The following is an 18,469-nucleotide window of genomic DNA, read 5'->3' as shown; positions in this document are numbered from 1 at the left end:
AGAGTGGCCAGACGGAAGCCACTCCTCAGTAAAAAGGCACATGACAGCCCACTTGGAGTTTGCCAAAAGGCACCTAAAGGACTCATTCTCTGGTCTGATGAAACCAAGATTGAACTCTTTGGCCTGAATGCCAAGCTTCACGTCTGGAGAAAACCTGGCACCATCCCTATGGTGAAGCATTGTTGTGGCAGCATCTTGCTGAGGGGATATTGTTTTAGTGGCAGGGACTGGGAGACTAGTCAGGATCGAGGCAAAGATGAACAGTGCAAAGTACAGATAGATCCTTGATGAAGTCCTGAGCGCTCTGGAGCAGGTTCACAGACTGGGGCGAAGGTTCACCTCCAACAGGACAATGACAATTAGCACACAGCCAAGAAAATGCAGGAGTGGCTTCGGGACAAGTCTCTGAAAGTCCTTGAGCAGGGCCCGGACTTGAACCCGATCGAACATTTCTGGGGAGTGCAGCAACACTCCCCATCCAACCTGGCCGAGCTTGAGAGGGTCTGCAGAGAAGAATGGGAGAAACTCCCGAAATACAGGTGTGCCAGGTTTGTAGCGTCATACCCAAGAAGACTAGAGGCTGTAATCGCTGCCAACGGTGCTTCAACAAAGTACTGAGCAAAGAGACTGAATACTTACGTAAATGTGAAAATGCATTATTATATTTTTAATACATTTGCAAAAAAATAAAATGTGTTTTTGCTTTGTCATTATGGGGTATAAAACTATGTAACGCAATTTAGAATAAGGCTGTAACGTAAGAAAATGAGGAAAAAAGTCAAAGGATCTGAAAACCTTACAGTGCCTTGCGAAAGTATTCGGCCCCCTTGAACTTTGCGACCTTTTGCCACATTTCAGGCTTCAAACATAAAGATATAAAACTGTATTTTTTGTGAAGAATCAACAACAAGTGGGACACAATCATGAAGTGGAAAGACATTTATTGGATATTTCAAACTTTTTTAACAAATCAAAAACTGAAAAATTGGGCGTGCAAAATTATTCAGCCCCTTTACTTTCAGTGCAGCAAACTCTCTCCAGAAGTTCAGTGAGGATCTCTGAGTGATCCAATGTTGACCTAAATGACTAATGATGATAAATACAATCCACCTGTGTGTAATCAAGTCTCCGTATAAATGCACCTGCACTGTGATAGTCTCAGAGGTCCGTTAAAAGCGCAGAGAGCATCATGAAGAACAAGGAACACACCAGGCAGGTCCGAGATACTGTTGTGAAGAAGTTTAAAGCCGGATTTGGATACAAAAAGATTTCCCAAGCTTTAAACATCCCAAGGAGCACTGTGCAAGCGATAATATTGAAATGGAAGGAGTATCAGACCACTGCAAATCTACCAAGACCTGGCCGTCCCTCTAAACTTTCAGCTCATACAAGGAGAAGACTGATCAGAGATGCAGCCAAGAGGCCCATGATCACTCTGGATGAACTGCAGAGATCTACAGCTGAGGTGGGAGACTCTGTCCATAGGACAACAATCAGTCGTATATTGCACAAATCTGGCCTTTATGGAAGAGTGGCAAGAAGAAAGCCATTTCTTAAAGATATCCATAAAAAGTGTTGTTTAAAGTTTGCCACAAGCCACCTGGGAGACACACCAAACATGTGGAAGAAGGTGCTCTGGTCAGATGAAACCAAAATTGAACTTTTTGGCAACAATGCAAAACGTTATGTTTGGCGTAAAAGCAACACAGCTCATCACCCTGAACACACCATCCCCACTGTCAAACATGGTGGTGGCAGCATCATGGTTTGGGCCTGCTTTTCTTCAGCAGGGACAGGGAAGATGGTTAAAATTGATGGAAAGATGGATGGAGCCAAATACAGGACTATTCTGGAAGAATACCTGATGGAGTCTGCAAAAGACCTGAGACTGGGACGGAGATTTGTCTTCCAACAAGACAATGATCCAAAACATAAAGCAAAATCTACAATGGAATGGTTCAAAAATAAACATATCCAGGTGTTAGAATGGCCAAGTCAAAGTCCAGACCTGAATCCAATCGAGAATCTGTGGAAAGAACTGAAAACTGCTGTTCACAAATGCTCTCCATCCAACCTCACTGAGCTCGAGCTGTTTTGCAAGGAGGAATGGGAAAACATTTCAGTCTCTCAATGTGCAAAACTGATAGAGACATACCCCAAGCGACTTACAGCTGTAATCGCAGCAAAAGGTGGCGCTACAAAGTATTAACTTAAGGGGGCTGAATAATTTTGCACGCCCAATTTTTCAGTTTTTGATTTGTTAAAAAAGTTTGAAATATCCAATAAATGTCGTTCCACTTCATGATTGTGTCCCACTTGTTGTTGATTCTTCACAAAAAAAATACAGTTTTATATCTTTATGTTTGAAGCCTGAAATGTGGAAAAAGGTCGCAAAGTTCAAGGGGGCCGAATACTTTCGCAAGGCACTGTACCAATGCACGGTACATAGCTACAGCATTAGCATGCTAAATACGCCATGTGAATTAATTGATCCTTAAAAAGTTATTTTGCTGATGGACAGTACCAGTCAAGACCACTCTGTGGTCCAACTCATCCCCAACCATCTCAACTGGGTTGAGGTCGGGTGATTGTGGAAGACAGGTCATCTGATGCAGCCCTCACTCACTCTCCATCTTGGTCAAGTAGCCATTACACAGCCTGGAGGTGTGTTTTGGGTCACTGTGCTGTTGAAAAACAAATGATAGTCCCACTAAGCCAAACCAGATGGGATGGCGATTCACTGTAGAATGCAGTGGTTGTCATGCTGATTAAGTGCACCTTGAATTTAAAAAAATATCAGTGTCACCAGCAAAGCACCCCCACACCTCCTCCTCCATGCTTCACGGTGGGAACCACACATGCAGAGATCATCCATTCACTTACTCGCATCTCATAAAGACACGGCGGTTGGAACCAAAATCTCAAATTTGGACTCATCAGACCAAAAGGACAAATTTCCACCGGTCTAATGTCCATTGCTCGTGTTTCTTGGCCCAAGCAAGTCTCTTATTTTTATTGGTGTTCTTTAGAGGTGGTTTGCAGCAATTCGACCATGAAGGCCTGATTCACGCAGTCTCCTCTGAACAGTTGAGGTTGAGATGTGTCTGCATTTATTTGGGAAACAATCTGAGGTGCAGTTAACTCTAATGAACTTGTCCTCTGCAGCAGAGGTAACTCTGGGTATTCCTTTCCTGTGGCAGTGCTCATGAGAGCCAGTTTCATCATAGCACTTGATGGTTTCTGCGACTGCACTTCTTGAAATGTTCAGGATTGACCGACCTTCATGTCTTAAAGTAATGATGGACAGTCCTTTCATTTTTCTTATTTGAGCTGTTCTTGCCATAATATGGATTTGGTCTTTTACCAAATAGGGATATCTTCTGTATACCACCTCTACCTGGTCACAACAAAACTGATTCGCTCGAACGCATTAAGAAGTAAAGAAATTCCACAAATTAACAAGGCACAGCTGTTAATTGAAATGCATTCCAGGTAACTACCTCATGAAGCTGGTTAAGAGGATGCCAAGAGTGTGCAAAGCTGTCATCAAGGCTACTTGGTGGCTACTTTGAAGAATCTCAAATATATTTGAATTGTTTAAAAAGAAAATGGTTACTACATGATTCCATACGTGTTATTTCATATTTTTGATGTCTTCACTATTATTCTACAATGTAGAAGAAAATAAAAGAAACTGGCCAGGCGAATCAGCCTTTCAATCATTGCCTGCTTTTTAAAAAATCACTTTACAAAAGTACAGTCAAACCCACCACCAGTAAAAATGCTAATATACACATCAAGAACTCAAGGCAGTGTTCAAAGAGGCAATATTTCTGGATTTTATTTATCCCATTATTTTTCAGTTTTATTGGATTGGCATCAACAGCAAAACCACAGCCTTTGACAAAATCTCAGAAATAAAAAAATAGATACTGTGTAATTTCTCGATTTGTCGTCTAATCAAAAACATCTTACTTCATATAGCTACAGCAGCCTAGTTGAATTAACACAAAGGTATGAGTCATCACTGGTCGAGATTTTGTCATAAGATTTGTTTTGTGGTTTTTTGTTTGTTGCCTGAACACATATGTACAGCAGGATAAAACCGACAGACACACTATACATACTCTTATTTAACAAGTAGCGTATCCATTTTGAAATAATAAAATAAATAGACTTTGTACTGTATTAATCAAATCTTTAAGATACAACACCCTAAGGAATGCACTTTAAATCAGTTATTTTTTTGACCGTTTATTTTGTATTTCCTTCACATCAGAAAGAAATTCAAAACTAGTTTGGTCATTACAATACACATGGAAAGGTAAATAGCCTATTCAGTGGCTCATGGGTATAAAAAACTACTGGCAGAAAAGAAACTGAATTAATTGGGTAACACTTACTTCATGAAAACTCAATTAATTGGGAAACACTTATTTGCAGTGTCAATATAATTGTATAACAGTAACCACAAACTGTTTTCTAAATACAAAAAGTCGAGTTAAAGTGGTACATTATCAATAAGTACAATAACTTGCTTGTTAGAATGAAACTACATTCCACTAGTGTTACTGTGGTGTGGAATCAATTAATTCTCATGAAACCATCAGCACAAGATTTACTGTAAAGCAATACCTAAATAGAATTTAGCTTGTCAACAATATTGATTTACCATATATCACAAACGATCTCACAATGTTTGTTGTATTCTCTTGACCACAAGTGATTTGCTTTAGTGTGAAGACAAAGCCATCTGGGGGTAATTCTAGAGAGAATCCAAGTCAACTAAAATAACAATTTGGGTGTTAATTCCTTAAATGGCATGATGTAGAGCTGGGAGATATGGAAAAACATACATAATCACAATAAATATATATATTTTTTTGCAATAACAATAAAATCAGCGATAAATTACGCTAAATTATTTTGGGGGGAGGTACTAAAGCTGGCCGATATGGACGAAAAGTAATATTGTGATATATGTAACTATTTTGCTCAATAACAAATCAATATTTTTTTTCCCCCCAATGGCCAGTTACTTTACATTAGCAGCAGGCCAGGAAAGATAACTGAGATGATAGCCTATGATTCAAAAGGTACGGTACATCATCTAACATATCCATGACTTGCATGATTGATATTTTGATGTTCAACCTGTCAAAATAGGATCCACAATGAGATTTTTTGTTTTGTTTTGCTTTTCAGAGGATTTTTCCAGCATCTTTGTGCATATTGGCCACCTGAGGAAGGGGGAACTCAAAACACTTAGCTAGATTGCTAACTCTAACTATGATATTGTTGCTAGATAGCCATGTAGGCTAATTGATTAATCTATCAGTAAATGTAGGCTAATGTTCTACACACACTTTCCAGTGCTAGGCCTAGGCTAATTGACGTAGGCCTATTCGCTGTAAATGACACGCTCCGCTCGGCTACCCGGGTGCGTTCAAATCATATTAACTACACCCCACTCCGGTTGTAAAGTGGTGCCGTGAACTCGATATTAGGAGGTGAGAAATACATTATATCAACTCACAGAAAGCTGCAACTCTCCTCTCGGTAACTAGAACAACCCTTTGAGCAACGGTCATAATGATTGTGCTTCTCAGAATGCATCTCTGCCTCCTCCGTGCACACAGCGCGAAGAGGGAACGAGAGCAGCCGGCAGCAAAACCGGGATAACTAGATACTGTACTTTCATTGCAGGAATCAACATAATGCATAGGCTACTACTGTTGGGAAAAAAAAGAATGTTCTTAAACCAATCTACAGGAACGTTGTGTGGCAAAAATTACCGAAAATTACCAACGTAAGCAAAATGCTTCGGTAAGAGGAAGGCAATGTAGGTGATTTTCTGTTTATCGTCCCAGCTCTATGATGGTAGATTTCTTAACCCCTTAAGTCCGCACACCCCACGTAAATCTAATTAGTATAATACAAAAATCCCCATAAAAATCTATCATATATATTATTTTGTTGCATTGGATGCATCTCAATCCACCGCAACCGCCTACGTTGCACTTCCGCATCTGCGGTGAAAGGTGACAGAGCTAGAGCAGTGTTTGTCAGACCATGAGACATCCCGAAAATCAGTCTTCTCACAAAACGGTTTGGCCTAACAACTATTATGACCCCTCTATGGAAATACGAGTCTCATGAATACAACGGTGTTCTCCGTTTACGACCCCCACAAGCGTCTTGGGACTCGTCTGAAGTCGGTACAGCCAACCTGCCAACTTCTGTCTGTAGCATCTGAACAGTTTGGGCTACAACCGTGGAAAGGTCTCTCACGAACACTTACATATCGGTTTTGCTCTAGGCCTCACAAGACTCGTCTGAAAGTCACCCGGTACCGCAGATTTTTTTTTAATGGAAGCATATATGGAGACTGTTTAGTGTCAGAAATAAGGGGTTAAATACATTTCCTGATCTTTCTTATATATTTTGGGGCAGTAGGTAGCCTGGTGGTTAGAGCGTCGTGCCAGTAACCGAACGGTTGCTAGAACGGTTCCTCGAGCTGACAAGGTAAAAGTCTGTCGTTCTGCCCCTGAACAAGGCAGTTAACCCACTGTTCCTAGGCCGTCATTGTAAATAAGAATTTGTTCTTAACTGACTTGCCTAGTTAAATAAAGGTAAACAATTGTGTGTGTGTGTGTGTGTGTGTATATATATATATATATATATATATAAAAAATCTCAGATATAGGACAGACACTTCAGAACAAACTTCCATAAGATTTATTTGGGGGAGTATCCATGTGGCCATTGCAAAATGTTGATTTTGAGGCCAATTAAACATTTCTTTGTGGTTTTTGATGTGTGCCTGTGGTTATTTTCTCGCTGGAAGATCCATTTGCTGTCAAATTTCTGGCTCCTGTCTTTGACCTTAACAAGGGCCCCAGGACCACTGGAAGCAAAATAACCCCATAACATCAAAGATCCACCCCCATATTTTACAGTAGGTATGGGGTTATTTTCTGCTTATGCATTCTCATTTAGACGCCAAACCCACCACTGGTGTGTGTGGCTAAAGAGCACTATTTTCATGTCATCCAACAAATGTAAAACACCTGGAGTTTGCTAAATGACATTGGCAGTTGGATTGGAACCAGTGCTTTGGTCAGATGAAAACATTGCTCTTTGACCTCGGACACCATTGGTGGGTTTGGTGTCGAAATGAGAATGCATAAGCAGAAAAGAACCCTATAACTAATATGCTGCGCAATAAACCAAAATGTTGATTCTTTTTCGTTTTCTAAACAACTAATTGACCAACTATTATTCAATTATTTGAATTCCATTTTGTTCAAACAGGCAAATATTCTACATAGTTTAAACGTGGTAATTAACTACAATGACCATAATCAATTCCGTGCGTGCCTACTTGTCTGGTCTATGTGGAGCAGACACGGAGATGGGGTGAACACAGAACGTGCGATCAAGAGGGAAAGATGCACGTATCTCTACCTGAAAATACATGATCTAAGTGATTGATAGTTGGTATTCAGCAGTCATAAAAAGTATGCCTTGTTTAATTTGAATTACTACTAAAATAGTGATTTGTCAGGCAGCAGCTTTTTAGAGATGAGATGATGACTTGGAATGAAATAATAAAGTCAACTAATAAAACAAATGTAATATACACAACTGAATTATTTTATTAAATTAATTTGAATAAAATGGTTAATAAGTGATAAGCATTAACGGGCAGTCACTACCATCATGGGACTTTTTGTTTTATTCTGCTTTGTTACATCATTCAACCCACAATGCATTGCGCATTTGTCCCAAATTTTTTTTTGAAAACTGTGATGACTTTTTAAAATAATTGGAACACAACCGACCTCAAAAAGCACTAATCACTCAGCACTACCTACTGTAAAATAAGGTGGTGGATCTTTGATGTTATGGGTCTATTTTGCTTTCACTGGTCCTGGGGCCCTTGTTAAGGTCAAAATCATCATGAACTTTATCCAGCACCAGGACATTTTGGCAAAAAACCTAATTGCCTCTGCCAGGAGGCTGAAACTTGGCTGCAAACGGATCTTCCATCAACACAATAACCCCAAGCACACATCAAAATCCCCCCAAAAATAAATAATTTGCCACTAAATCAACTTTTTGTAATAGACATCTCAGTCTTATAAAATAATATGTTTTCCCCATTGTTGTTGAGCATCCAATATAGCTCAGTATTTGAATTATTCCTTCTATAGTCATTTTTTGCTCATCTTTATCAAGGGTGGCAATACTTTCAGACCCCACTGTATATGGTCCATTTGATTACATTTCTTTTTTTTAAATGCACCTCACACAAGATAAAATAAATCAAATACAGTAATGTGAAGATGTCATCTCAGACATCAAGCAACCATTGGGGAGGGTACGTTTTTTTTAAAGTATTTTGCGGCAGAATTCAGAACCCCTATGATTATATATGCCCCCTAAAATTATAATGAATCGCGCTACAAATATTAAAGCTTCTGACCTCATCATAAGCTCATGAAAAGTGCTGAAACGAGATGGTCCTACTGTATCGGCAAATGTAAGCATGATGGATCTTCAGTCAAGTCAAATGAAGGTCACGTTACAAAACGCAAATTGCATGCAGCCAGAACTGTGTCCCTGTGTATAGATGAACAGAAAGTAAATCTCTGTGATATCTTTTCCAGAAAAATATATCTTTAGGCACATATACAGAACCATCTGTAATGGAAAGCGGGGAATGACTACACAGGTTAAGTAGCATAATGTTGAACAAAAAAAAGTCATGATATCGAGGGTTCAGTTAGCCGTGTTGCTTGTTTTTCCCCACACGGTCAAATACACACTGACAACACAGGTCTAACTTCAAATGGCCTACACCATAAGAATAGAGAGGGATTTCACAATAGTCTTGGGTATCACTGAAAATGTGCACTTTATGTATTTTTCTACATTATCTATAAAAAAACGGACCATTCTGGGAATGTACAAGAAAAACTTGGAATGACTTCACCTGCGCTGTATCAAACAGTATAATACATAACTAAAGGCAGTCTTCATGGTGCATTTACTGCACATGCCCACTGTATTTTGTACAATAAGGCCCTAAAAAGGGAACAGTCTCTGCACTTAGCGTGGAAAAGCAGAGGGAACAGAGTCATACATATGACGCTGATCCTTAATTAAGTAGAGTGAAGCAGATTTTTCTGAACTCAACCAAAGATTAAGAGAGAGATGTATGCATTAGTGGACAGAACCCATCCCTCGATCTGCTTCCTAAACAGCTACTGTATAGGAAGCATTGACAAATATTTATTTTTAAAGAAATAGTACACGTGAAAATATAGAAATATCTAATAAAACTAAATCATTAGTGTGTGTTTTTTTTTAGATATATTTTTTTAGGAGATTGAGTAACTCATCAAATTGAGTGCCCCATCTCTGTTTAGGACTGACCGAAAGTCTTTGAACACTCGGACTGCTTGCTAACAGACCTGCAAACACCGCAAAACTTTTGTTTGTCATAACAGGTCAAGGCCACTAGCCCATCTGCTGTTATTTACACCATTGTCCAGGAGTATGTACAGTAAGTAAATAGTCAGCCATTTGCACACACATACCCCATGTCAACTCCTAAAAGGGAGTGTATGCAAATGAGGATTACATGTTGATGTTGTCTATGCTAATTCAGCCTTTGAGTGCCCACCAAGAACACAGACCTATAGTAGCAGTCCAATATTGGTATTTAAATTCAATACACTTTAGTCCACATTACCTTGAAATCAGAGATGCTTAAATCATGAGGTCACCATCAATGTTTGAGGAAAGTGCTTATCCATTTTGAGGACCTCTAACTTTGTATTTTTATAAGCACTTTACCCGACTGTCGAGGAACAAAAAAATTTAACATCAAAGCCTGAGAACCATGGTCAAATTAGGTTTTACATAAGGATGCACATACAGTAGGTTACCAGCTAAACTCCACTACACAGGTTTAAAGCCAAAATGTAGTACCAATCTCTCATCCATTTAGTTGTTCAGAAAGTAAACCTTTAAAACAACGTAGCCTCTCTCAGCAATCTAACGTTTGCCTGTAAATCATGGCTTGGCATGACTGTGGCAAAAGTCATTGGTATCCTTCAAAACAAACCGTCTGAGCCTAAATTCTCTCTCTTTGGGACAGCCCTGTCAAATAAATGTTTAGCAGCTTTGTAAAGATGTAACCTTTGAAATTCGCTGCTTTTCTAGCAATATCCTCCAACGCCTCAGATGGAGCAGGACTTTGGCCTCTTCCTGGGCTTGGGTTCGCCAAAGTCCCTGTCGTCGGCTGCACAGTGGCTGAAGGAGCAGAGTGTCTGCGAGAGGCGACGCATGCCCAGGCGGAACACACTGTTGGACAGGCTGTAGATGACGCAGTTGCAGAAGCTGTTGCTGATGGCCAACCAGGTTGTTACAAAGGACAGGGCGGGACTGTCCAGCACGTGGGAGCTCTCCAACAGGAAATAGATTATGTAGGGCAGCCAAAGCATGTAGAAGACACTGGTGATGCGGAATAGCACCATGGCGTAGCGCCTGTCAGGCCCTTGACCCGCGTGGTGCCCCCCGCCGCTGCCACTGCCACCACCCTCCCCAGCCTCCATCTCCTGGCTGGGGAAGCGTGCTCGCCTCTCACTGATCTCCCGGTTGTGCTGCTGGCAGATGCGGAAGATGTGGAAGTAGGTGAAGCAGACTACCAGGGCCGCGGGCGCGTACAGTAGGCATACCACAAAGCCTGTGAAGAGCGCCGAGGTGGGCCAGGAGTGGGCGCACCACTCAAAGATGTCCCCGTGGTAACCCGGCTTGCCCCAGCCAAAGAAAGAGGGCAGAAAGACCAGGCTGGAGTAGACCCAGATGAGGGCGATGCAACCGCGGAGCCGGCACGGCGTCACCAGCTGGTTGTAGGACAGGGGTTTGGTGATGGCCAGGTAGCGATCCACGCTGATGCAGGCCAGACAGGCCATTGAGACGCTCTTGAGCACCGAGATGACGTAGCTGAAGACCTGGCAGGTGATGGGCTCCTGGACGCTGGCCGGGTAGTGCAGCAGGGACAGGGTGGGCACCAGGCAGCTGAGGCCCACCAGCAGGTCGGCGTAGGCCATAGTCTGGATGAAGTAGCTAGTGGTATAGTGGTGCAGCAGGGGGGCGCAGTGGAACACGAAGATCACCGTCAGGTTCCCGGCAATGATGAGCACCGTGAGCAGAACGATGACCGCAGTCTCCAAGACACAGGCCTCCAGGCCCTCGTTCTGGCCCCAGCCCAGGGGACAGGAGTGGTTGGGGTCTGGGCCCACCAGGCTGCTGTTGGCAGTGGGAACCAGGTCTGTCGTCAATGCTGATTGGTTCATCGTTCTGGGCGCGGTCCAGGTGGGTCAGGTTTGTGCTGTGCCAACCACGATGCAGATAGACTGTAACTGAAGACCTGTCTGCCTGTAGCCTCCCTCAGCAAATGGGAGTTCTGGCCTCTCTCGCTCTTTCACCTCGGCTCTCACATAGCTGGGTCTCAATCAAATGAACACTGACTGACGAAAATCAATACAGCCCATAGGAAAGCAGGACTGCCGACTCGGATCTACTTTTTCGATCAGTCATGCTTAGAGGCAGTGGGGTAATTGTTGAAAGAAGAAAGATATTCCCTCCAAAAACAGAAAAAGGTCTGCCGGTGCTATGCCAGGCATTTATCCCGGCGGCAGGGATCTCCATTGCTCTCCCTGACAGTCTGCGGCCACATCTCCTGATTCATAAGAGGGCTGCCACTGGGAGACTGGGGACGGAGAGCAGGTGTTGTCCTCACAAGGGCAAAAAGCACAGGAGGTGCAGGGTAGTCGGCATGTGGGGGAGAAACATGAGGCAGGCAGGCAGGGCGCTCTGGTGCAGATCCTACTGCAGATTAAATAAGACCGGGGGCATGTGACTCCTATTTTGAGACTATAGATAAGAGAAAATAGTATTAAAACATTTAGCGTGTCGGTATAATTTTGACTTTCAGATAGCTTGTTTACTGTCAGAGAAAGATCCACTGGGAAAACCCCAAATTCATATGAGTAATTACATCCCCGTTAGCCATTGTGTTTGGTTCATACCTCAAGTCCTCTCTAAAGTTCCAAAATGCTGTTAGACAAGCCGCAATTGTTTCTCAGTCTTGTAGTATGCACATCCTCTTATTTTGGGGTAGTGAGTGGTCCCGTGGTCAGTGTCTGGACCCCATGTACGCCCCGCTATTGTCCGAATCAAAACACAGACACGCTAGACAAACACAGGGCTCTCTGCGGTGGTTAATATCACAGCTCTCGTTCCACAGAGCGCCGGGGGAATTATGTTTTACAATGTTCCCCAATCAGAGAGAAGCCAAAGGAGGCGCAGAATAATCTGGATCCTGTTATGTGTGTGTTTAGCCACAAATCTGGCTTTGGTCTCTGGAATCCCAATCCACACACTTTTCTGAAACTTTCATTCTCCAGCTTATGAGAGGCAAAAGCTGGTTGCAAAAGAGGATTTTTCAGGCAAAGAATGTAGGAGTTGTCAGGAGTCTCACACAATCGGATCAATAGATACTGGAGCCGGTAGAAGGCATCTGGGTGTCTCAGAGCTCCTCGGACTGTCTCTCCTTAGAAATTCTGTTCAGGGCGCCGGCTGAGATGGATGTGGGATCAATCTGCATTCCGCTTGTTTACAGCCTAGGGTGAAAGCTCTTTACGTCAGCCTCGCCTCTTAAGCGCTTGTTTCCATTATTGATATTATTAGTACATATACATGCCCGTTCCATTCAAATACGTTTTTTTGGAGGTGTTTTTCAGGGGAAGCACAGCTGTCTGGACTTTTGACTCTTTCTTCCACTCAGTACGTCTGCTCCTTGTTACAAAAACCAAGCCACAGCAAAAGAGAAACGACTCCACCAGTACAGAGAGTTCCAGTTTCAATGCTGTCCTCTGTGTGCGTCTCCTCTAATTTCCATTCCCCCAGCCGAACTCAGCTTTCGCCAAACGAATAACCGAAGAGACAGAAATACAATTTAATTCAGCAAAGCAGTCCTGGAGTGAAGCACAAAATAAATAAATAGGAACCTTTTGGAGAGAGGAGCTGTCCCTCACCAACTGGTGCAGTGGGAAAGAGATGCTGTGACTGGCTTACAGTTCCTTTTCCCTTCGCTCTCGTTCTCGTTCTCCCGCTCACTCTCTTTACCCTGCCCGCACACACACACACACACGCTCGCTCTCACTCTCTCCCGTTCCCTCTGAACCGCGCTCTACCCCTCCCTCTGATACACCCGATCTCTCACTCTCTCTACCCCCTCCCATTTGGGCTGCACCTGAGGTCCTTTACCAACCCAGCCACAATACTATCTTTCGCTCCTCTAATGTCTCTCCTCTTGTTTTTAGAGCTACATTAGGATAGTTTACTAATCTGAAATCACTAGGCTAATCTATCAGTCCATTTTCTATTAACTAGCTCCCTCCCCCAATATGGCTTTCCCTCTGACTCTCTGCCCCCAGTCCATTGCTCCGACCAATGACCAAGCCCAGCCATGCCTGCCCCTTAGTTACAGTTGCCAGGCATTTCAGTTAGTTGGGATCATCCTTCACTGGCAGACAGTGACAAGCGGCAGAAAATTGAGGAGGCAGGAGGTCAGTTTCAGAGGTAGATGGTCTGTATACCATTGCCGAGTTCAGGCTCAACTAACCTCTACAATAATGAAAACACTAGGATATACAAGAAAGCTATACTTTTAAAGCTACTTGCGTATGCTCTATAAAACTGAACATGGAAATTCCCAAGAAGATAAGAACAGACGAGAAAGTGGCATGGTGAAGTGGATAACCTGATGTCCTTCACCTTTTGGACTACAGGTGAAAAACGGTCACAACCAGAAGGCTACTGTACGTTAATAATTATTTCGCAGGGAGAGAGAGAGAGAGAAAAAAAGGGAGGGCTGTAAAAACAAGGAGGGCTGTAAGGGCTGTAATCCCCTTCCCTGTCCCAGCCACTATGGCTACTGTGTTGGGACAAGCGGGCAGGCCCCTGTCCGGGCTCTTTGTTAAGGCTGGGTAAATAAGGGCCAGGTCATTATAGTGTACAGTAGCTCACACCAACACTTACTAACAGTCAAAGAGAGCCGGAGGTAAGTGGGCCTCAGTTTCGAGCTACTCAATACGAGTATAAATATCAACGCATTACAAAAACAAACCTAGTGCGGCACACGGGAGAAGAAGTCAAGGTCACCCCAATGCTAATGCTTCACAATAGGCGTTATGTGAAAAGGAGATTTGAATGAGAAATTACCATATGCTCTCTACAAAGGCTGCAGAGAATTAGGGATGGGCATTTGAACATTTTGTACTGTTCATGTACTCGCATGCTTTATTTTCCTTCGAGTACTCGAATGGGAAAGTAATGTTTGTACTTATCTATACCAACAATGAGCAACAATGCTTCATTTGCTACAACCATTACAGATAACAAATCCTAATGGCTAAATTACCCAATATAGTGTACAAAAAAATTAGGAACACCTGCTCTTTCCATGACAGACTGACAAGGTGAATCCAGGTGAAAACTATGATCCCTTATTGACGTCGCATGATAAATACACAAATCAGTGTAGATGAATGGGAGACCGGTTAAAGAAAGATTTTTAAGCCTCGAGACAATTGAGACGTGGATTGTGTATGTGTACCATTCAGAGGGTGAATTGGCAAGACAAAAGTTAAGTGACTTTGAACGGGGTATGATAGTCGGTGCCAGGCACACTGGTTTGAGTGTGTCAAGAACGCTGCTGGGTTTTTCACACTCAACAGTTTCCTGTGTGCATCAACACCTTATAGAGTACGTGCCCCGACAAATTGAGGCTGTTCCGAGGGCAAAAGGGGGTGCAACTCAACATTAAGAACCTGCTCACTCAGTGTATATTCAGTCAACAAAAAAACAAGTGCCATTTAAGATTAATTAACTGAAACCGTATGATCAACTGGTTATATTATATTGTGGAACTCAAATCTTAAAAAAAAAGACCTCAGCAGTGACGCTTACTTGTAGAAGCCTTATGTTAGGAATCAAAAGGACTACGTAAAAGGTAGGTTCAGTAATTAAACATGAACAGATATCCAATTCAAATCAATCAAATCTAATTGTATTGGTCACATGCGACGAATACAACAGGTGTAGATTTAACAGTGAAATGCTTACTTATGAGCCCATTCCCAACCATGCATTGTTAACTTCTTGGTGACAGGGGGCAGTATTTTCACACCCGGATGAAATGCATGCCCAAATTCAACTGCCTGCTACTCATCCCCAGAAGATAAGATATGCATATTATTAGTAGATGGGTTTTCATTGGGAATCCAGATTTCTAAGGGACCATCTTGCAGTTCCCACCGCTTCCAATGGATGTCACCAGTCTTTAGAAATTGGTTGAGGTTTTCCCTTTGTGTAATGAAGAAGTACGGCCATCTTGAACGAGGGTCACTTGAAGTGTACTGTTAGATAGAGAGAGGCGCGTGACCAGAAAGCTAGCTACAGTTTGTTTTCCTCCTGTATTGAACACAGATCATCCATTCTTCAATTTTATCGATTATTTACGTAAAAAAATACCTAAAGTTGTATTACAAAAGTAGTTTGAAATGTTTTGGCAAAGTTTAAGAACCAACACAAATATTTGCAAAATAAAAAAGGAAATAGTAACACAAAAACAATAACGAGGCTATATACAAGGAGCAACTGTAGGAGTACATGGTAGTTGAGATAATTCAGTATTTACATGTGAGAAGGGTTAAAAGTGACTAGGCAATCAGGATATATAATTGATTTATTTGTATTTCACCTTTATTTAACCAGGTAGGCCAGTTGAGAACAAGTTCTCATTTACAACTGCGACCTGGCCAAGATAAAGCAAAGCAGTGCGACAAAAACAACAGAGTTACACATGGAATAATAACACAATAGAAAAAAAGAAAAGTCTATATACAGTGTGTGCAAATGTGTAAATAAACATAATACACAGAAGTCGCAGCATATGTTAAGAGTGAAAGTGTGTCTAAGTATGTGGCGTCAATATGCATGTGTGAGCGTATGTGGTGTGTGGGTAGAGTCTAGTGAGTGTGCATAATCAGTTCAAGGGAGTCCGTGCAAAACAATTCAGATAAATAATAAAGGGGGGCAATGTAGACAGAGTTCAGAGTGTCAAATCAAGTTCAGTGTGTCAAATGTTGTCCGGACCTCTGGCAGTCTCTATGGGGGTACCACAGGGTTCAATTCTCGGGCCGACTCTGTTCTCTGTATATATCAACAATGTTGCTCTTGCTGCGGGTGATTCCCTGATCCACCTCTACGCAGACGACACCATTCTGTATACGTCTGGCCCTTCTTTGGACACTGTGTTAACTTCTTTGGGACTGGGGGGCAGTATTGAGTAGCTTGGATGAATAAGGTGCCCAGAGTAAACTGCCTGCAACTCAGGCCCAGAAGCTAGAATATGCATATAATTAGATTTGGATAGAAAACACTCTGAAGTTTCTAAAACTGTTTGAATGAATGCAAAAACCTGAGAAAAAATCCAACCAGGAAGTGGGAAATCTGAGGTTTGTAGTTTTACTATCGAATATACAGTGTCTATGGGGTCATATTGCACTTCCTAAGGCTTCCACTAGATGTCAACAGTCTTTAGAACCTTGTTTGAGGCTTCCACTGTGAAGGAGGGGGGAAAGAGAGCTGATTGAGTCAGGTGTCTGGCAGAGTGCCATGAGCTCAGTCTCGCGCACTCCCGTGAGAGTTAGCTGCGTTCCATTGCATTTCTACAGACAAAGGAATTATCCGATTGAAACATTATTGAAGATTTGGATTTACAACAAGTTTATCTTTAACATGGTGTAAAATACTTGTATGTTTGAGGAATTTTAATTATGGGATTTCTGTTGTTTTGAATTTGGCGCCCTGCAATTTCACTGGCTGTTGAAGAGGTGGGACGCTACCATCCAACATATCCCAGAAAGGTTAACAAACCTCCAAACGAGCTTTGATGACATACAACACTCCTTCCATGGACTCCAACTACTCTTAAATGCATGCTTTTCAACCGTCCGCTGCCAGCACCCGCCCGCTCGACAAACATCACTACTCTGGATGGTTCTGACATAGAATATGTGGACAACTACAAATTCCTAGGTGTCTGGCTACACTGTAAACTCTCCTTCCAGACTCATATTAAACATCTCCAATCCAAAATTAAATCTAGAATCAGCTTTCCATTCCACAACAAAGCCTCCTTCACTCATGCCGCCAAACATACCCTAGTAAAACTGACTATCCTACCGATCCTCGACTTCGGCGATGTCATTTACAAAATAGCCTCCAACACTCTACTCAGCAAACTGGATGGAGTCCAACACAGTGCCATCCGTTTTGTCACCAAAGCCCCATATACCACCCACCACTGAGACCTGTATGCTCTAATCAGCTGGCCCTTGCTACATATTCGTCGCCAGACCCACTTGCTCCAGGTCATCTATAAGTCTTTACCACCTTATCTCAGCTCACTGGTCACGATAACAACACCCACCCGTACCACACGCTCCAGCAGGTATATCTCACTGGTCATACCCAAAGCCAACACCTCCTTCGGCCGCCTTTCCTTACAGTTATCTGCTGCCAATGACTGGAACGAAATGCAAAAATCGCTGAAGCTGGAGACTTATATTTCCCTCACTAACTTTAAACATCAGCTATCCGATCGCTGCAGCTGTACATAGCACATCTGTAAATAGCTCATCCAATCTACCTACCGCATCCGCACATTGTTTTTATTTACTTTTCTGCTCTTTTGCACACCAGTATTTCTACTTGCACATCTATCACTCCAGTGTTAATTTGCTAAATTGTAATTACTTGCTACTATGGCCTATTTATTGCCTTACCTCCTCACGACATTTGCACACACTGTATATAGACTTTATTTTTCTTTAGTGTGTTATTGACTGTACGCTTGTTTATTCCATGTGTAACTCTGTTATTGTTTGTGTCGCACTGCTTTGCTTTATCTTGGCCAGGTTGCAGGTGTAAATAAGAACTTGTTCTCAACTGGCCTACCTGGTTAAATAAAAAAATAAATGTAAATTGTCCATGTAGCCATTTGATGAATGTTCAGCAGTCTTGTGGCTTTGGGGTAGAAGCTATTCAGGTGCCTTTTGGTCACAGACTTGGTGTTCCGGTATCGCTTGCCGCTAGGTAGCAAAGAGAACAGTCTATGACTTGGGTGGCTGAAGTCTTTGACCATTTTTGGGGCACCAGTGATGTACATAGCCCCAGTTTGGCCCTAGTGATGTACAGGGCTGTACGCACTACCCTCTGTAGAGCCTTGCGATTGGATGCCGAGCAGTTGCCATACCAAACAGTGATACAGCCAGTCAAGATGCTCTCAAATGGTGCAGCTGTAGAACTTTGAGGATCTGAGGGT

General features: G+C 42.4%; 2 protein-coding genes across 4 annotated transcripts in view; both read right to left on the bottom strand.

Moving 5' to 3' along the window:
• LOC139409023 (rab GTPase-activating protein 1-like) overlaps positions 1-18,469 on the bottom strand; it is a 164,737-nt gene that overhangs the window by 74,840 nt on the left and 71,428 nt on the right. The gene's annotated exons all lie outside the window — the stretch shown is intronic.
• On the bottom strand, positions 9,366-13,126 carry LOC139410095 (G-protein coupled receptor 52-like). The gene has a single exon (XM_071155538.1). The coding sequence runs from the start codon at positions 11,367-11,369 to the stop codon at positions 10,251-10,253; it is 1,119 nt and encodes a 372-aa protein (XP_071011639.1). The 5' UTR covers positions 11,370-13,126; the 3' UTR covers positions 9,366-10,250.

Source organism: Oncorhynchus clarkii, chromosome 5 (genome assembly GCF_045791955.1).
Source record: "Oncorhynchus clarkii lewisi isolate Uvic-CL-2024 chromosome 5, UVic_Ocla_1.0, whole genome shotgun sequence".
In the NCBI taxonomy this organism is placed as follows: Eukaryota; Metazoa; Chordata; class Actinopteri; order Salmoniformes; family Salmonidae; genus Oncorhynchus; species Oncorhynchus clarkii.
The sequence above is the reverse complement of the archived record's forward strand: the minus strand, read 5'-3'. Positions and strand labels throughout refer to the sequence as shown.